The sequence below is a fragment of the Martes martes genome (assembly GCF_963455335.1).
Source record: "Martes martes genome assembly, chromosome: 4".
NCBI classification, from domain to species: Eukaryota; Metazoa; Chordata; class Mammalia; order Carnivora; family Mustelidae; genus Martes; species Martes martes.
In genome coordinates, this window is record NC_137891.1 from 182,564,250 (window position 1) to 182,585,281 (window position 21,032).

Below are 21,032 nucleotides of genomic sequence, written 5' to 3' on the forward strand. Positions count from 1 at the left end.
CTCTATGGGGAGCCTGCTTCCTCCTCTCTCTCTGCCTGCCTCTCTGCCTACTTGTGATCTCTGTCTGTCAAATAAATAAATAAAATCTTAAAAAAAAAAAAAAAAAGCACATGCACAAACTATCTACGGCTAACATCAGACTTACAGAATGTTTTCCCACCAAGATAAGGAACAAGGCAAGGGAATCCCCTCTTACCACTTCTATTCAACATTATGCTAAAGTCCCTAGTCTGTACAAAAAGATCTACAGGTTGGAAAGGAAAAAAATACAACTCTCTTATTCCAAACAACATAATCACCTATGGAGAAAATCCTAAAGAATCGAAAGGAACTAGGATAAGTTTAGCAAGATTGAAGGGTAAGAGCTCAACATGTCAATATGTGAAAGTTAATTATATTTCTCACACATTCAATAAACAACTGGACATTGAAATTTTCTTAAAAATTAACATCGTTTACAACAGCACCAAAATTTCAAAGACCTAGGGATCAATTTAACAAAAAAGATGTGTGAGACCGAGTACCCAAGACTGTAACACAGTAGTGAGAGAAACTGAAGACCTAATTAAATGGAGAGATATACCACATTAGAGGTCCAAAGACTCAATATTATTAAGAGATATATAGGGCGCCTGTGTGGCTCAGTGGGTTAAGCCTCTGCTTTCGGCTCAGGTCATGATCCCAGGGTCCTGGGATTGAGTCCTGCATTGGGCTCTCTGCTCAGTGGGGAGCCTGCTTTCCCCCCCTCTCTCTGTCTACTTGTGATCTCTCTCTCTCTGTCAAATAAATAAATAAAATCTTAAAAAAGAGAGAGAGAGAGATTCAGTGCAATCCCAATCAAAATCCCAGCAGACTTTACTGTAGAAAGATTCTAAAATTGGTATGAAAAAGCAAAGGTCCTAAAGTAGCCAAAACAACCCTGAAAAAGAACAAAGCTGGAGGACTTACACTACCCAATTTCAAGACACAGGGTAAAGCGATAGCTATTAAGACAAGATGGTACTGGCATACAATTAAACACAAATCAAGGGAAGAGAATAGAAAGTGAAGAAATATACACATCCCTTTATGGTCCACTGTTTCTCAACAGATGTGCCAAGATAACACAAGGGGAAATGAACAGTCTAGATACGCACGTGGGGAAAAAACAGCTCCTCCCTCATTTCATACAATACACAAAAATTAACTAAAGGGGCACCTGGCCGGCTCAGTCAGTAGGGCATGCACCTCTTGATCTCAGGGTTGTGAGTTCAAGCCCCATGATGGGTGTAGAGATGACTTTAAAAGATAAGAATATTTAAAAATAATTTACTCAAAATGGAAGAGATCTAAAATTATAAAACTTCGAACAGAGGACATAGGAGAAACTTCTCGCCACCTAGTGGTGGACAAAGATTCCTTTGACAAAACACAAATAGCACTAACCATAAAAGAAAAAAATTGGACTTCATCAAAATGAAAAACTTCTGCTTTTCAAAGAATAGGAAAATGGGAAAAAAGCCATAGACTGGGAGAAGGTATTCACAACACATACATCGAAGGGCTTGTATCCAGAATATACAAAGAAAGAATATCAATTCTACACAAACTGTTCTGAAAATAGAAAAGGGAACACTTCCAATTCATTCCACGAGGAAAGCACTGCCCCATTACCAAAACCAGAAAAGGCATTATTTTCTATTCCAGAAAAGAAACCTACAAACTAATATCCCTCAGGAACATAGATATACAAATCCGTAACAAATTAGAAAACTATGAAAACTATGAAAATATCCACATAATACGTAAATGAATGAATTGGCTGTTTTCCAAGAAAACGTTATGGACATGTGTATGTAGGTGCATATTCTCACAGGCCATAGTTTGCCAACCCCTAGAATAACTGAATGCTTTTCCCCTATGATTGGAAACAAGGTGAGGATGTCTGCTCTCACCCCTTCCATTCAACATTGTCCTGGAAGTCTTAGTCAGTGTAGTGAGAGAAGAAAAAGAGATGAAAGGCATACAGATTGAAAAGGAAAAAGTAGGGGCACCTGGGTGGCTCAGTGGGTTAAGCCTCTGCCTTCAGCTCAGGTCATGATCTCAGGGTCCTGGGATCGAGCCCCACATTGGGCTCTCTGCTCAGCAGGGAGCCTGCTTCCCCCTCTCTCTCCGCCTGCCTCTCTGCCTACTTGTGATCTGTCAAATAAATAAATAAAATCTTTTAAAAAAATAAAAATAAAAAATGGAAAGAGGGCGCCTGGGTGGCTCAGTGGGTTAAGCCTCTGCCTACGGCTCAGGTCATGATCCCAGGGTCCTGGGATCGAGCCCCTCATCGGGCTCTCTGCTCAGTGGGGAGCCTGCTTCCTCCTCTCTCTGCCTGCCTCTCTGCCTACTTGTGTTCTCTCTCTCTGTCAAATAAATAAATAAAATCTTTAAAAAAAAAAGAAAAAGAAAAGGAAAAAGTAAAACTCTATTCAAAGACAATGTGATCATCTATGCAAAAAATCCTAAAGAATCTCCACAAAGTAACCAGAACTGGTAAGTATATCTAGCAAAGTTGCAGGGTGTAAGGTCAGTGTCTAAAAATCAATTTTATCTCTATGTACACTCTACAGAGAATTAGAAATTGAGACTTTTTAAATATCACTTATAACAGCATCAAAAATATAAAATGCCTAGGAATCAATTTAATCAAAGGTGCGTTAAGACCAGTACATTTAAAACTATGAACACTCCTGAGAGAAACTGAAGACCTAAATAAATGGAGAAAATAGGCCACACTCAAACAAAAGATTCAATAGTACGAAGATGTCAATTCTTCAAAAGTTGACCTACAGATCCAACACAATCCCAATCAAAATTTCAGCAGGAGGGCACCTGGGCGGCTCGGTGGGTTAAAGCCTCTACCTTCAGCTCAGGTCATGATCTCAGGATCTTGGGATCAAGCCCCACATCGGGCTCTCTGCTCAGCGGGGAGCCTGCTTCCTCCTCTCTCTCTGACTGCCTCTCTGCCTACTTGTGATCTCTGTCTGTCAAATAAATAAATAAAATCTAAAAAAAAAAAAAAAAAAAATTCAGCAGGCTTTTAGAACCAGCTTGTCAGTTTCTCTAACAAAGCCTGCTGAAATTTTGATACAGAAACTGACAAGCTGACTCTAAAATCCACATGAAAGAGCAAAGCATCTAGAATAGCAAGAACAGGGGCACCTGGGTGGCTCAGTGGGTTAAAGCCTCTGCCTTCGGCTCAGGTCATGATTCCAGGGTCCTGGGATCGAGCCTCGCATTGGGCTCTCTGCTCTGAGGGGAGCCTGCTTCTCCCTCTCTCTCTGCCTGCCTCTCTGCCTACTTGTGATCTCTGTCTGTCAAATAAATAAAATCTTTAAAAAAAAAAAAAGAATAGAATAGCAAGAACAATTTTTTAAACTTTTTATTTCTTTGGAATGATTTTTGTGTTTTTTTTTAAAGGTGGCCCCATTCCCAATGTGGAGCCCAAACGCACCAACGTAGAGATCAACAGTCACGTGCTGTACCGCTTGCACCGGCCAGGTGCCCCCACCAGAACAATTCTGAAGGCAGGCCAACCACCCTGTTACCACCTGGCATGGCAATTTCTCTCTTCGGTCTTTACTTAAGAGAAATGAAAACATACAACCATACAAAGATCTCACAAGTGCTCACAGCAGTTTGATTCACAATAGCCAAAAACTTGAAACGACGCAAATGAACATGAAGAGAGTGAATGGATAAACAAATTGTATTACATTCAAGGAACATAATACTACTCGCCAATAAAAGGAAACCACACTGCTGCTACTTGCAACAATATGGATGGATCTCAAAAGCATTGTGCCAAGTGAAAAAAGCCAGATATAACCATGCAGTATGATTTCATTTATAGAATATTCTAAAAAAAAAAAAAAAAAAAAAACCAGAAAAGAAAAAAATGGCAGAACTATTCTGACGGAAAACAGACCAATGGCTGCCAGACACAGGGATTAGGAGACTGTTTGCCTAGGGAAACAAGGAGACTTTGTGGGTAACAGAAATGTTCTAAAAATCTGGATGTAACTGGGGTTACAAGACTATACAACTGTTAAAACTCATTGAATTGTACTCTTAAATTGCTTAATTTTACTGTAAGTAAATCATACCACAATAAAGATGACAAAAAGTATAGTACACTAATATAATGAAATGTTTCTCATGTACTGATCAGTGAAAATACACATTACAAAACAGTGAGAACAAGACAGTCTTAATTTTCTACTTAATCACATTTTTATTGAGTTTTTTATTAACTATAAAAAACATTGATTAGGGCAACCCTGTTGCGACCCCTCACTTTTGAGAGCTTTTTCTGGATCTTCACTTAATAAACTTCTATCGCTTTACTCACCAGAAAAAAAAAAGAATACTTTTTAAAAAGAAAAAATATAGCCTTTATAACATAAAAAATTTCTTCTTTCTTTGGTGTTAAGCACACAAGTCAGGAGAATTCACAACATAATAAATAGCGTTTTCACTTTCTAACCGTAGATGATTTGTTGGTATTATCTATCAACCTATGACTACTGCCTGTTTGCTTTGTTCTTTAAGTAAATTTTAGAATTACAAATTAACTCATATTCACTGTAACGAACTTAGAAGGGAAAGTCAAACAAATAGAAGGAATCTGATATCAGCGTAACGTCACCGCCAGAGATCAAGGTTGTTACCATTTTGGCAGGTTAGTGCAGGCTCTCAGATCGGGAGCTCTGAAGCCTGTCTACCTGAGTCGAATCCCCACCCTGGTCCCTCAGAAGTCTGGCCAGCCTGGGTAACTTGTTAGGTCTCTGGATCTCCCTTCCCTTACCTGCGAATGGGAGGAATTGTAGGCCCTACCTTCAAGAGCCGTTGGAAGGACAAAATGACCCCCACCCACGTGTGGCACGTGGAAGCACTCATCTAGGAGCAGGCAAGTCTACTGCAAAACTAATGCACTAAAACTGCACAGTCCTACTCTTCCAACATGCCTTAACAGTTCCATGTTACCTGGATCCCCATTAAGAGAAAAGCTGAATCATGAGTCAGCCAGAGTTCCAGGCAAGCGGAGTTAAGATCTACTGTTTCCTGGGGTGCCTGGTTGGCTCAGTTGGTTAAGCATCTGCCTTTGGCTCAGGGTCCTGGGACTGAGCCCCGTACTGGGCTCCCTCGTCAATAGGGAACCTGCTTCTCCCTCTCCCACTCACCTGCTTGTGTTCCCTCTCTTTCTCTCTCTCTCTGTGTCAAATAAATAAATAAAATCTTAAAAAAAAAAAAAAAAGAATTACTGCTTCCTCACTGATGAAATGGCAATAATGCATCTGCCCACCACTCCCTCACTGGCTATAATCATAACTAATTATATTTTCTGCTGGGTTGTATCATCTCACTAAAACACGAGCTCCATTAAGGCAATCACCTTGTCTTCCTTGTTTTCCATTATGTTCCTAGCACTGGCAGACTCTGACAGATCATTTGTCAATGAACATTCACTAAATAATTCACAGAAATGAACAAACAGGTTGTCACAAGGATCAGATGGGACATGTGCAAGCACTCTGACAGCTCCCAAGAATCATGACTACACCACTAAGCGAGCATACAGCATACTTATTTTGTATCTCCATTTTCCTCTAATATCGGAGTCAGCAGAACAGCAAGAAGAACTTACTACTGGTGAAACAGCTTCTACTGGCAACACCCAGGCTCCAGATTCTTATACCAAGATTTCAAAACTCCAATACCACATCACTCCGCCAAAATTCTGCCCTCCCAGTTGCTCAGTAAATAAAGAAGTTTAACAAATATTTGAAACAACATGTACAGCAGAAGAAGCAGGAAAACTGTATCGTGCTTCTGGGATAAAAATAAATTCACACTTGGCCCAGCTGAGGTACGTGATGCTCTTATAATTTCAAACATCAAGATTAAAAAGAAACGTCAAGTGCTACTCGATCATTATTTACAGACCCTGGAAAATACAGGAATAAAAAATCCAGCTTCAAGTAGGTAGAGCATACCACCTGTCACCAGGAAAAACGTATTTAAATTTCAAGAGCCTCAATTTTACCAGCAAATAAAAGTACGTCTTTAGCTCTCTCCATACATCTAAGTATGCAAAATCTTAAACCTAGGTGGTTCAAACGGCTAGGATTAAAGACCTTGAGAAGATCAGCTTTTCCTCAGAGTCCACACACTTGGCACTGTTCAAAACGGAAGATCATTCCTTCACTACTTGTCTTACCTAACTTGATATCACAAAAACTTCAAAGATTTACCTGTTTAATTTCTGCCTAACCCAGGAAATTAAACCCAATTACACACTAATGTACACTGTCTCACTTCCTACCCCTAGTGATTCCACACGGTACCACTGCTGGCTTGAACCACACAGGTGAAAATAATCATGTTAAGGGTACATGATTCTAACACGCAACATTTATTAAAAGTATCAAATTGAAAGTCACAAAAATGTTCATTGCTTTGACCAAACAATATCATTTACAGGATTCAATATTATAAAAATAATTCAAAAAATGAAAAAAAAAAAAACTAGGTACACAATGCTATTCAAAACTGGAAGCAATTTAAATGTTAAAAAGCAAGGAAATGGTTAAGTACACTGACTTAGATGGATTATACAGTTACCAAATAGGATCACTACGAAAAATGCAAAGCAAAATGGAAACAGATTATGAAAAAAGGTTAACACGATGGCTTTCAAAAGTGCATGCATAGGGGCACCTGGGTGGCTCAGGCATTAAGTGTCTGCCTTCAGCTCAGGTCATGATCCCGGGGTCCTGGGATCGAGTCCTGCAACGGGCTCTCTGCTCAACGGGGAGCCCGCTTCTCCCACTCCTACTCCCCCTGCTTGTGTTCCCTCTCTCTCTCTCTCTGTCAAATAAATAAATAAAATCTTTTTAAAAAAAAGTGTATGCATAAAATTAACACATTTTACGTTACTGTATGTACTGTATGCTATTCCTCAATTTAAATGTTTTTTTAAAAAAGCATAGGGAGGTAGAATTAAAATTTTAAAAATTATTTTAAAAATAAGAAGAAAAAATAAAAGGCATAAGTAGACCAAAAATATAATGCCATTTTGCACCATTACTGGTGCAAAATAAAAAGGTTAACGAGTGTTGGATATGAATTAAAGGATATGAATTCATACAAGGATATGAATTAAAAGGAATTCTTATAAATTGCCAATGGGAATGTATAATGGTCTTGGGAAACAATATGGCACTCTCTTGTAAAGCTAAACATGTGCATACCCCCTGGGCCAGACATCGTGCTTGGAGAAACTCTTACACGTGTGCACTAAAAGACATAGTGCACAACAGCAAAACACTGTAAACAACGAAATGTTCAACAGGAAAATGGATAAATCTGTTCTACACGCAATGAACTATAACACTGAAATTAAATGTAAGGCAATCACATGTAACAGCCTTAATGTATCTAACCAAGTGAAAATGGAAAAAAAAAAAAAAAGCAAGCAACAGAACATTAAACACAGCCTAATACCAATTTTTAAAAGATCAAAACAAATGAAATAAGATGTAATAGGGGAACTTCTGTTTGAGGGATCACAAGACCCAAAAATCAGGAGAGTAGTTACCTAAGGAATTGACAGCAGTGAGACGGGGAAGGAACGCATGCAGCAGCGTTAGCGATGTTGTCATTTTTATTTATTTCCCAAATATTCAAAACTGACATGCTAGAGATATTCTTTTATACGTGTCAAGTACTAAATTTGTTTTAAAAGTTTCTGAAGAGAAAAAAGGTTACATACTCTATGATTACAACCATGGAAATATGCATAGGGAGAAACTTAAGAACGAAAACAAATTAAAATATACCTGGGTACTAGGACACTGATAAGATTGACCCTTTTTTCCCATAGTCCCTATAATTTGTGCTTTTACAGATAGATAGATAGATAGATAGGTTGATCGACTGATTTTTTTTTAACTAAGTAGGCTCCATGCCCAGTGTGGAGCCCAACACAGTCCTTGAACTCACAACCCTGAGATCAAGACCTGAGCTGAGATCAAGAGTCAGAGGTTTAACCAAATGAGCCACCCAGGCGCCGCTGTGCTTTCATATTCATATTTTTTAAAAATTATATTCCCTCGAAGATATACAGGAAACAGGTAACATTAATTATTTCCAGGAAGAGAAACTGGGTGATTAAGGAAAAGTAATTGAGAAGGAAACTTTTCTCCAAATGTCCTTTTACATCGATTCTATATGAAATCAACATGAAACACATTCAAAAAATTTAAATAAGATTAAATTAAACTTTTTAAAATGTTGTCACTAAAGACAGCACCTATTTAATTATAATCTATTACTTAATGAAGCTTAAAAATAAGTAAGTTTTACAAAGGACTATACTGTAAATATTTTCTGTGGTTCCCAAACTCTGTGCCAAGACACGATAAGACACCGCCACGCAGGTCCATGCTGCCAGGACATTTCAAATTTTTGAGGCAAACACATCAACTGTTGGAAACTGCACATATTAGACTAAGGTAGTTCACATTCAATGTTAGATCATGCTACATTCCTTTCAATGACATGGCATCTTTGCAAAGCTGGGTCTCTGGCAGCTGCTGTGATAAAAAGCAGGGCCACGAGACAATGAATGAGCACTGTCGTGTCCAACCTGGTCCTAAGTCTAAGAAGCTGAAAGGTGCCCAAGGGCACTTACATCCCTTGGTAGCAAGTTACTTATTTACAAATGGGATAAAAATATAACTCTTTCACTTATATGTTTTTTTTTAAACAGCTACTGAGTCATTAAGACTTGTGTACATACTTGTTTAGCCTTAACTATTTTTTTTTTTTAAGATTTCATTTATTTATTTGAGAGAGAGAGGATGAGCACAAGTGGGTTGGGAGTGCGGAAGAGAGAGAAGCAGACTCCCCACTGAGCAGGGAGCCCGATGCAGGGCTCGATCCCAGGACCCTGGGATCATGACCTGGACCAAAGGCAGAGGCTTTAACCCACTGAGCCACCCAGGCGCCCCAAGACTTAACTACTTTTTAAACGGAAAGACCATTAGGTGTGTCTTTGGCTGAGGACGTGCTGTGGAAATATTTCCAAAACACTAAGAGAACCATGAACGAAGAAGCTAGGAACCACTAATCTACTTGGAAAAAACTCTCTTTATATAACTGGTATGTTCCTTGGAAACACTTTCCAAGAGAAGTGTCTCCACTGAAGTACTAAAAGGGACCAGAAGTCTTAAGTGTTAGCCATAAATCCCGTTTATCTTCTTTAGAGGAAGCTAAAGCTAAATCTTAGAGGTCATTAACACACGACACGATGAAGGAGGAACGTAAGCTCTCCAATTACAGAAAGGCTCCTGTAGATAATCGGCTACACAGAGGACACTAGTAAGCGTAAAATTACGTAAAGATCTTTCCTTTTTGCAGTGAAATTTTCCAGACTTTTTCTCCAGAGGCTTAAAAGTTCTATTGATCAGTCAAACTGGAAAAGCTACTTGGGGAAATGAGCCTTCCTACCGTCTGCCCCTCGATGGCGGCTCGCTGGCGCCCCAAGACATCTTGCAGCTGCGTGAAGTGCTGGACGAAGGCCACCACCTCGGCCTGGAAGCGCTGCGTGTGCACATACTGCACGGAGGCCATCTGGAGGCTCACTCGCATGTCGTGTTCTCTCCGGAGCAGCGGGTCAGGCCGGCCGTATCTGGGAAGAAGCGCGGAAGCGTGACTAGGCAGCCAGACACAAGTCAGTCCTGAAAGAAAACAGGCTCACGCAGGGGTTTCCCCTAGAAAGCTGCTGTAACTAGTGAAATGCCACTCTGCAATCCGGTCTGACAAAGCAGACTCCAATAGTCGCTCCTCTCTGGAGCTGCGGCAAGGATGAGGATGTGAAATGCAACCAGGTGGGCAGCCGTGGCGCGAGCCTCCCTCTGGATTCCAGAACTCCCCCAGCAGCCACCTGCGGCTCACACCACTCACTAGCACTCTTTCCCGGCCTTTAGGGAAAAGTGATTCTTCCCGCTCTAAGACTGTAACAATATGGACTGGAAAGATAAAAAGTACATCCAAGAAACAAGGGCGAAAGAACATTAAGCGACACAATCAGTGTTTCTGGGGAAAACTGTCTCCTGGAGGCAGAAAGCTGTTTTCTTTTTGCTTCGTGAAATGGAGGCCAAAGAGGTTTAGCCTCTACGTTCCAAGACAGATTAGAAAACGTTTATGAATGGTTTTCAATTTAAAAGCCATGGCATCATTTAATAAATTATACAGGACACAGTCCCAGGGGCAAGAAACTCACGTTTGCTTAAGCACCTATTTTGTGCCAGGCAGACAGTTAGGACTCTTATATTAATTATCCCATTTATCATAGAATTACACCACTTTGGGCACCTCGGTGGCTCAGTGGGTTAAGCCTCTGCCTTTGGCTCAGGTCATGATCTCAGAGTCCTGGGATCGAGCCCCCCATCAGGCTCTCTGCTCAGCGGGGAGCCTGCTTCCCCCCTCTCTCTCTGCCTGCCTCTCTGCCTACTTGTGATCTCTGTCAAATAAATAAATAAAATCTTAAAAAAAAAAAAGAATTACATCACTGTGGTAGGTAATAATATAAACACGTCAATCTACATTCCCAGGAGAATGTGATATACTTCCCCCTGAAAATGAAAAAAAAAAGTCCTCAGACATCTTTGGGGACAGTTTTTCTCAACTCCAGTTAAACATTAGAATCACTTTAGCAAATGTTTAAAAAAAAAAAAAAAAAAAGACCCAGAACAGAATATTTGGGGGCAGAGCTTGATATCTATTTTTTCCAACAGCTCCCCAAAATGTTGAAAACCCACCATTTTAAACTTTCAGCCTTCCGAAGAAACCATTCTTAAAAAACTACATAGGTCCAAAAATGCCTTCTAAACTCTAGAACTGAAAAAATTCAATGTAGATTGTCTTTATACAGAAAAAAATGTGTAATATCATTTAACATCCACATCTTCAACAACTTTTTCAAGCTGAAATCATTACAGAACCTTGAGAGCTAGATGGAAACTGATCTACCTTTGTCCCTTCAATGTCCCTTCGATATTTAGATAGAAAAACTGATTCGTGGAAATTAAGTGACCTGCTTAAGGTCACATAACAAGTGAGGGCAAAGCCAGCAGGAGAGCCCAGGCTTTTGAATAACCACAATTATTTTGGGGCACCTGGCAGGCTCAGTCGGTGGAACACACGACTCTTACCTTGGGGTTGTGAGTTTGAGCCCCAGGGTGGGTGTAGAGATTACTTAAAAAAAAATCTTAAGGAAACAATTATTTCAATCCCACGCCATCTGTTTATGAAGACCGAGTAGCCCGCTTCAACACAGATCAGTCTTACTATAAATCAGGATTCCCTGCAACTAGATCATGTCAATTTTACCTAAGAAGGTAACATTTTCTTAAACTTTTATTGTTTCACCAATAAGAATTTGAAATAGCAAGCAAATATAACGAAATGTCAAATGAGAAAAACTGGTATTTTTACTTAAAAGTCTGGAAGATGAGTGCTTCTTCCCCACTGGTCGTGAAGCGCTCTCTGTAGAATTCTCCATGCGCTGTGAGGTCACTCAGGGACAGGCTCCCAATGCTGCCCTGTACGGCCAGGTCTCCGTCTAGGAATGTTAAAATTAGAACACATTCTTATGTATCTTTTTTCATCCTACACCTTAAATATGTCTGGCACAAAACTGATAGACACATGCCTCAGACTTTTCACTATTTAATCAAATTAAATGTCAAAGGCAAATTTTCATATTCCAATCCACCCACCAAAAACATTTTCCATATCGTTTCAAACAGTCTCAGTATAGAAGTCCAAAGGGGGTTGAAACAATACAGCAATATCATACTTTACCCTTTAGAAGGGGAGAGAAATTAAATGCATACACAAACTAAAGGGTAAAACATTTCTAAAAACAGACAAGATGGGATCCTTTCGGAGATTAAGACCATGAACTGGAATTAGTGAAACAGCAAAAGGTCTATTAATTGTACTGTGGATAAAAGAATAAAGGAGGAAATGTCAGAGATACGCCAGGTGTTCGGGAAACATTAGGTGGGTGTTAGTGTGATTTAATAAAAAAAAAAAAGTGCAATTAATGAGACAGACGCTGGAGACAGATTTAAAACTACTCCGGTATTACAAGAGTGAAACCCCTTGAAGGTGGAGAAGAACAAAGAAGGCTGGTAAAACACGTGCAGCTAGGATGTGAACCCATGATGAATCATTCTTTACATGGTGTGGATATTAAAAAGCGAGGCTGCGAACAGTTGCTTCCATAAAACGAGTTTTATCGTCATGATTAGCACTACAGAGCACTGACTTTGGTGTCTGTGTTCACCATGCTAGCTCAGCTCTCAGTGAATTGAAGACGTACTTATATTTGGCCCTTGATGTCATCTAACAAAAAAACCCAAACTCCTCCCAATTTTAAAGACCCATCTCTGCTGAGCTTTTATAAATTAATTGAATTTACATCAGGCATGAAATCTCAATATCAGATCATTCCTTTCCCGAAAGACATTCTTGTTTACACTACAGAGTCAACATCTGAGCTGTGATCTTCCGTTATTTCATTATCTGTTCTCTGAGGAAGGGATAGTGCTTTATTCACACTTCATAAACCTCTTCTATTTAGAACTTGATGTAGTGGATCCCTTGTGTTCAACTAACAATTTCAACCTGCAGAATGCCAGCTTTGCAGTTTCCTCCCGCCTAAAACCACGCCCCTTACTGGTGGCTATTATGGCAACAGAGTGAACATATACCCTGGTTTCCCAGGTATAATTATTAATAATATCCCCTTTCACTCTCGAAATGTCCTGATACGGACAAAAAATTATATAGTCACCCTAGACAGAGTTTGTTAAAAACATAGATAGATGCCAGGGCCCCATCCCAACCTAATGAATTGTATTTTGGGGCGGGGGGGGGCGGCCAGACACATGCATTTTTAGCAAGCTGGCCACATGATTCTGCTCCCTAGGCCAGTATTTGGAAACCACCACCACAAACCACAGCCAGACCAAGAACCACAATCCGAGCCACGGATCCCTCACCTTACTTTGCATGTGAAGACAATTACATTTGTGAGCAGGGGGTCCAAATGCTTACCACATTTTGCAAGTTTGATTTCTCCCCACTTACCAATCATTTCCAGGTGTGCCGCCAATTTGGACACACTAGCTTTAGCAAGCTCACTGGTGGTCTTATTCAGCACGAGAGAGAGCGAATGAACCTAAGAACGTGGGAGATAAAGCAAGGCAGATCTTACTGGGGAAGAAAAGGCATGTGTCAGGCAAACAGCAGAACCAAATCGAGAAAGATACAGAAAGGGCTCGGGAAATATGACGGGAACACTTTTGTGGATGTCAATTTCATTTTAGCTTTCTTGATCCGTCACACATTATCAGAGGAGAGAGTTAATGAGAAAGGGGCTCAACAGGACAACCTAAAACCCAGGGCCCACAGCGGCATCTCTGTGCTCACCTCATCTGGACTTCGTCAGTGAAACGTGTTACATTATAAAACAATTATTCTCATTTTTGCATTTGTTTATTGTATTATGCTATTCTGTAATCACTCATAGAGATTCATTAAGTCCGACCCTAAGAAATCTGTCCAAGCAAAACGATAAATATGATTTAGAATCCTGTTTAATGACTAGATAAACATTTAATAGGGCCTCTGCTGACCAGCTGGGACTTGGCCTAGGAACCAGAGTCCAAGATCTTCTTTTTGAGGGACAAGCCAAAACAGAAGAATGCCAAAATCCTCAGTCTTAGGAACCACATTCCTTGTAACAAATAAATCCTGTATTGTAATACCGTCATTTCAAACATTCAAAGGACTTCTATATCTAGGATGTGTTGAGACAGGTGCCTTAGCATCATCCCCGGGGATAAGAGATCAGTTGGGGAGAAAGGAGGAGAAGGCAAAAGATGGAACCTCAATTCACATGCACTGCGTCCAAGCACCAGACTCAGCCCTGCATCTCCAGGGCCTGCCACTACTACGCCTGTGCCCCGTGAAGTTTGATGAATGAACAATAAGGAGCAAAAAAGACGGGGGAAGAAAGAAAGAAAGAAAATAATACAAAGAAAATAAGAAGGAGGAACATTTGTAGAGGAAGGCAGAGAAAAAAGGAAGGGATTATTCTAGGTGTGGTGGCCTTGGAGGCTGCAGAAAGCTTGCTGACACAGACACATCGGTCTCAAGGAAACAAAGATTATCGTGAAGGAGGGAAACAAAGCCCCTTGTCACTTAATCACCCAAATAACAAATGCAGTGGGGCTAAAAATGCTTTGATTAGAGGAACCCAGCTGTCACCCCCTGACCCCACTCTTAGCACAAATCCTAGTGTCACTCTATGTGGGACCACCAGATGCTGCCTACCCTTGAGCACGACACAACAGGAAGCACCCAGAGCAACCCACGAAGTGTTAACCAAAAGTCGAACCTGAATCTGAGCAAACCTCCAGAGCTGACTTCCCTTTCTAAAATGAGAAGATCAAAGAAGTCAAGTGGCGCCAGATGGAAACCAAAAGACAAATCCAGAATGTGGGACAGTCTAGAGGACACTAGCCCAGTTTCTATAAGCCAGTGGCAAGGGGGAGGGGGGCGGGAATAAAGACTGGTTTTCTTTATTAACAGAGATTAGGAGCTAGGATAGCAAATGTCACATGTGACCCTTATCTGAACTCCCATTCAAAAGAGTCACATGTCCTTTTATTCGATCCTCCCCCTTTTGTAAACGAAGCAAAGCATTCCAAAGAACTGCAGAGATCACAGGGAAGACACGAACTTTCTTAACCATTCATTTCTCTATAAACCACCAGGAAAAGGGCTACTCTGAGATCATCAGAAAGATCTGATCACGGACTGGTGAGTGTTACAGAATACCAAGAAATTCTCATTAATTGAGTTATAAGTGGTCAGGGAAGAACATGTCCACATTTTTTAGAAAGGAATACCAAAGCATGAAGAGGTAGAATGATAGATCTGGAATTTGCTTTAAAATACTTCAGCAAAAAGAAGAAAGGAATAAAGTCAATGGAAGTTCATTAAACTATCTGTGTTATATTTGTAAATTTTCACAATAAAAACGTTTTTAAAAATTCGAGAACAGCCCATTGCCAAGGGGCATTATCCAGTGTTGTTCTCCTACGAAGCCCGCTACCTCTACCTGTGCAAAGCTCCCTGGAGCACTTCCACACCCAACACCAAAGCATTCCTGGGGCTGTTCACTGTAAGCACCGCGAGATGAAAATTACGGCCACAAACATATCAAGTCCCAAACAATGACCGAAGCCTCCCTGGTGGCCATTCATCCAGCTAAACAGGAGCCGGAGTTTCTCAGAGGGCCGCAACGGCCCTCGTCCACAGGCACTAAGCAGGAGAGGTGACACCGGTTCCGGCCAAACTCTGTCCTGAAAGCTCTTGCATTTCTAGAGGAGCGCAGCCTCCCACCAGCCAAGGAAAGAAGGAGGTAGCAACTGGATTAAACATGATTCTCCTCCCTGACGGCTCCCCGGCAGCCAGCGCCAGGCCGCCTTTGCTACAACAAGTAGCTGAAGAACGTCACCCTCCAGGCACGGATGGCATTGGCCACAGCAGGGGGCCCCGGGCACTGGGTGGCTGTCGCTCCGAGGACGTGCCCCCAAAGGGTCCACTGCATTTAGCTGCTTCCCCATCTTCCCGTGCTAGCACACAGAACAGAATAACCTTAAAATCAAACGCGATCTTTTTTTTTTTTTTAAAGATTTTATTTAATTTGACAGACAGAGATCACAGGTAGGCAGAGAGGCAGGCAGAGAGAGAGGAAGGGAAGCAGGCTCCCCGCTGAGCAGAGAGCCTGGGATCATGACCTGAGCTGAAGGCAGAGGCTTTAACCCACTGAGCCACCCAGGCGCCCCAAACACGATCTTTTTTATGTGTTTTTAAACATCTACGCTAGGAGTACCAACGATAGGCTGTGAGTCTGGTAATCCACATAACAGCAAAAAACCACACAAGTTCTTGTTCGCTGAATGCTCGCTTCGCGCCACACACCACGCACAGGGCCCTGCTCGTGTAGTTCTCTCACCGAATCCTTGGGGCAGCCCGATGACGGTGGCACCGCTCAACACCCCCCCAGTTCACTGATGAGAAAAATGGGGGAGAAAGAAGTCAAAAACTGTCCCCGAGGCCACACAGCCAGAGGACAGAGCAAAAGTGCCAGGACTCCAACCCACGCAGTCTGGCGTGAGACTTCACTCTCTGTGGTTGTCCTGTTGCCTCAGTGAGAGCCAACGACGTCCTGAGTGAGCAGGGACAGAGGACCGAAGCCACATTCTAGAGCAGCTACTAGGCATCAGACACTCGGCTATGTGCTCTACATACCGTACCTCACCGAGTTATCTTAACTGATCAGATCACCGAAGACCAGCAACCTGAGGCTCCAAGAAACCAGAGCGTTCCACCGAACCGCACAACCCAAGGAAAGACAGGAGCTTACTTAAACCATTTATTTCCCCTGCCTCCAGATGGGATTTATGCTAAAGCCTTTTCTAAAATATTTAACAGACATCCGGAAGACTAATATAGCTCCCCCGTCAATAAGATCTACTTCCTAGGGCAAATGAACAGTGACTGCATTTACGTAAACAAAGCAAAATTCACTCTGAGAACTTCAAGGAGCCAGAGGGGGCGTGATACCTTGAGATCCAGCTTGGTGTTAACGGGATCCTGAAGCTCAGACTCCAGGAGAGCATTTGATTCTGACTTCACATTTTGCAGAATGTCCTCAGGCAGCACCTTCATGGCGTGGTTGTCCGCAGTGGAGCCAATTCCAAAAAAATCTAGTATCACGACCCAGGTCTGCAGCGTGATCAGCACATCCAAGCAGTTAAAATCGACATCAATGTTCCGGTTAACTCGATTATAACTGGAAGAGAATTCTGGATGCTTCTTATCCACCAAGAATACATTGATATGTACCAAGGAATCATCAAATTTACTCTTCCCAGCAAGTATCTTGGGCTCATCTACTGTTGGAGAAGGGGGTGGGGTCAAGGGACAGTCTTTGTCTTGGACTTCCTTTTGCTTCTTCCGGGAAGCCGAGGTGGGTCTCTGATACAGCTGGAAGACATTAGGAGCTTCTTCCATGTGGGAAGGGAGCGACCGAGGCATGTCGGGGTACTCCACATTGGATACTGAAGGACAAGACTGAGAAAGATACTCTTTTTGTGCTAAACTGGATGGCTTAGGGGCTCCCCGAGACACCATCAAGTTCTTGTATTTGGAGTCTGGGTTTTTCTCCAGTAAGTCTTCCATCAGCAGAGAGCGCAGGGCAATCTGCACAGATAAAGTCTGAGGGTGGTCTTTACTGAATTCCACCTCAAAATCCTGAAACTTTAAGCTCACCAGACCCTGGGCCCCCAGAGTCAGATCTCCACTTAGCTGGACTTGAAGCTCTGATATACAAAAGTTGGCTTGAATCTGGGTAAAAGATTTGACTTCCTTCAGAGACAAGGACTTTTGAGAAGAGTTAGAAAGGCTGGAGTGGCTGAACAATCCATTCTCCTTCCTTTCAGTGGAAGGTTCTCCACAGGTACTGAGGGAAGGCAGAGGAGAATTAGGGCAAGGTGAGGAGGTAGCACTGACTGGAAATTTATTCAGATCTTCACTATACACGAGATTGTCCAGCGTTTGTAAAACCTGCTCATATACATGCTTTGCTAACACCACCTGCAGTCAAAGAGAAGAATTCGGTTATTCCACGGCTATCACTGATCGCACTCCAGTTTTCAGCGTTGATGTTTATGGGTTTTCCCTAGATGCTTTAAATTAGTTAACAGCAGGGACTATCCCTTCTGTTTCTTTTCTGTCCTTAACCTCTCACTGGCCCATGTCTACTGACGAGGCCATCTCCCTACCTCCCCCAGCACCTCACAAAATAATCTTTCCACAATCAGTGTTCAGTAAGTACTGCTGACTGTAGGCCTGAATCAGTAAAATCACTCTTTCTACCCCTACAAAAACAACTGCAGAAATTGACGGGAATGCCACCAAAAGTCCAGTGTGGTGATTACCACAGGACTGAGAAACAAGACTCATGGTTCTAAAACTCACCGATCATCCCCAGTTAGTATAATAACCTTTGTTTAGTTCAGCTACACAGAGAGTGCTTTGTAATGATAATAATGATAAGCCAAAATCACCTATGTTTCCTCTCCCATTACTTTGTGTTTAATTACAACTTATTAAAAATATTTTCAAACAAGTTTTTTTATATACTTAAGGGAAATTTTTTAACAGAGGAGTTCCAAACAGATACAGAAATGACAGAATTGAAAAGTGATGGTTTAACAGCCCCAGTCAACTCATGTATCCCATCAGAGTTGATCCGTGGAAGAAGCCCCTGTAGGGAGGACTTTACAATGGACAGATCGGGTTCTCGCCACCTGCACACAATCATCAAGTTCAACATCACTAACACAGAGACAACCAGGCATTATGTGCCGCTTGATATAATGCAATGTGACGTACATAGCCCCCACCGCCGAAGTGTTCTGGCCAAGAAAAAAAGAACCTGAATCCAGTTAAACCTGTAGAATTAAGGTATAGCTTACAGGAAATGTGGGAGAACAAGCTGAGTGATGCCATAAACAAACAGCCCAATCCAGAATGTGGAATAATCTACAGGGCAACTGACCTACCTCTCACAAAGCATTAATGAGGGGGGGCGGGAATGAGAGGAAACTAAACACAGACCCACACAATATATTATGGAAATGCAACGTACAGGGTCTCATTAGGATACTGATTCAAACAAACCAAAAGTGAAAAGAAGGTTTTTTTTAAATAATCAAAAATGTCTCTGAAATCTGAAAATAGATTAAAATTTATTATGTTACCAAGGAATCCTCATTTGGACATCATAATACCATTGAAGTTATGTAAGAAAATGCATGTGGACTATAGAGATACCTTCCAAATATATGGCAGTAAAAATGGTACGACTCTGGGATTTGCCTTAAAATAGTTCACCAAAAGGGGCACCTCGGTGGCTCAGTTGGTTGAGCATCTGACTTTTGATTTCAGTTGAGGTAATGATCTCAGGGGTGTGAGATCAAGCCCTGAGTCAGGCTCTGCACTGGGCGTGGAGCCTGCTTGAGATTCTCTTTCTCCTTCTAACCCACCCTGCCCTCCCCCTCCGCCGCCAGAAAAAGGAGAGAGAAAAATGAGACAAATGCGGCAAAATACTGATAACTGCTGAATCTGAGTGATGGGTACACGAGATTCATTAAAACTATTCCACTGCTGGGTGCCTGGGTGGCTCAGTTGGTTAAGTGACTCCCTTCAGCTCAGGTCATGACCCTGGAATCCTAGGATCGAGTCCTGCATTGGACTCCCTGCTCAGTGGGGAGTCTGCTTCTCCCTCTGACCCTCTCCCCTCTCATGTTCTCTCTCTCTCTCATTCTCTCTCACAAATAAATAACTAAAATCTTAAAAAAAAAAAAAAAAACTATTCCACTGTTGTGTGCGTTTTAAATTTTTTATAATAAAATATTTTAAATTAAAATTATTAAATTAATTATTAAATAATAATTTAAAAATTATTTACAATAATTTTTAGAAGGTTTTCATTAAAAACCACAGTAAGCGAATGGTAACCATAAGAATAGTAAGTCAAGGGACGCCTGGGTGGCGCAGTTGGTTAAAGCGGCTGCCTTCGGCTCAGGTCATGATCCCAGCATCCTGGGATCGAGTCCCACATCGGGCTCCTTGCTCGGCGGGGAGCCTGCTTCTCCCTCTGCCTCTGCCTGCCACTCTGTCTGCCTGTGCTTGCTCGCTCTCTCTAACAAATAAATAAATTAAAAAAAAAAAAAAAGAATAGTAAGTCAATATAATCCAACAGAATTCATGCTGTATGGTAGATTTAAGGTGAAAAAGTCACCCTAGTAGCCACAACTAGGAATGCAAAAGTTTAGCCAAGATGGGACAGCTTTGGGGAAAGTTCTCTCACCCAGGGACCCATATCCAGGAACCACGGAACATGCTCTATGAACATGCTCTATGAACAGGACTCCTGAGTTTCTCCAGAGCAGCTGCCAGATACAGACTAGTGACCAGTTACTGCCCAAGGCTACGGTCCACTGTCCTAAGATCACCTGTCCCTGCTGTTTTATAATGATATGTTCTTTGTGCTCGTTCCTGTGAAAGCAGGAGAAATGACACTTTTGAAGGAAATAGGATAGCTGTGTACACATACACTCGCCACACACACGGGCATACTCACTACACCAAAGCACGTGTGCACGCACACACCCACATGAAATCCCTGCCCGGGCCCATTTCATTTCAAAGAGGGCAAGACTAATTCTCCCTTTAGAGGGTCTGTTAACAGCTCAAATAATCAGATTGTTTTACAGGCTGAGCCAAGTATGTCAAAAGAGTGACAAGAACTATATCCTCCTGGGAAAGACAGGTTCTGACTTTTTAAGCAGTAACTCTGCTTGTGTTTGAACGGCAACTGAATTAACGATCTGCCTCCTCTCTCTACAGAACTCACCGTTCTTCCACATGCAGAGGGCCAACAAGACTGGTTCCCCAGCGATGGGACACATCGCTGGGACACAGTGAAAAGGCTCCACATTCACAGAACAAGTTACCAACAGTAATAGACAGTCACAATGTCTCCTTGAATTTACATATTTTCCTTCTAACATTTTATATATACAAATAATGTAATAAGATACGAACATATTATTATGATATAAAGTAAATATAGGACTTCAACTGCCCAGAAATGAAAATCAATACATGTTTACCTGAACTGGGTTGACAAATTTCCCTTCGATCTTCATGATGCTAGAAGTTCCTAGGTCATCTGGACTAAGGGAGAAAGTCAATTCAGATTCTCTCTCTATAGGAATCTTCTCCAGTTTAAACTGAATGGTGGTGTTGTTCAGGATGTGAAAAGCTGGCATGACAGAGAGAAAATG

At 41.6% G+C, this 21,032-nt stretch overlaps 1 protein-coding gene across 1 annotated transcript in view; it reads right to left on the reverse strand.

The window, feature by feature from the left end:
• The window catches only part of VPS13D (vacuolar protein sorting 13 homolog D), a 254,821-nt gene that overhangs the window by 199,732 nt on the left and 34,057 nt on the right, over positions 1-21,032 (reverse strand). Inside the window, exons 20-24 of the mRNA XM_080800390.1 lie at positions 20,859-21,010; positions 16,741-17,772; positions 13,192-13,282; positions 11,530-11,656; positions 9,541-9,721 (exon numbers count right to left, since the gene is read on the reverse strand). Of these exons, the coding sequence (XP_080656516.1) occupies positions 9,541-9,721; positions 11,530-11,656; positions 13,192-13,282; positions 16,741-17,772; positions 20,859-21,010 (1,583 nt within the window). The remainder of the gene's footprint in view (positions 1-9,540; positions 9,722-11,529; positions 11,657-13,191; positions 13,283-16,740; positions 17,773-20,858; positions 21,011-21,032) is intronic.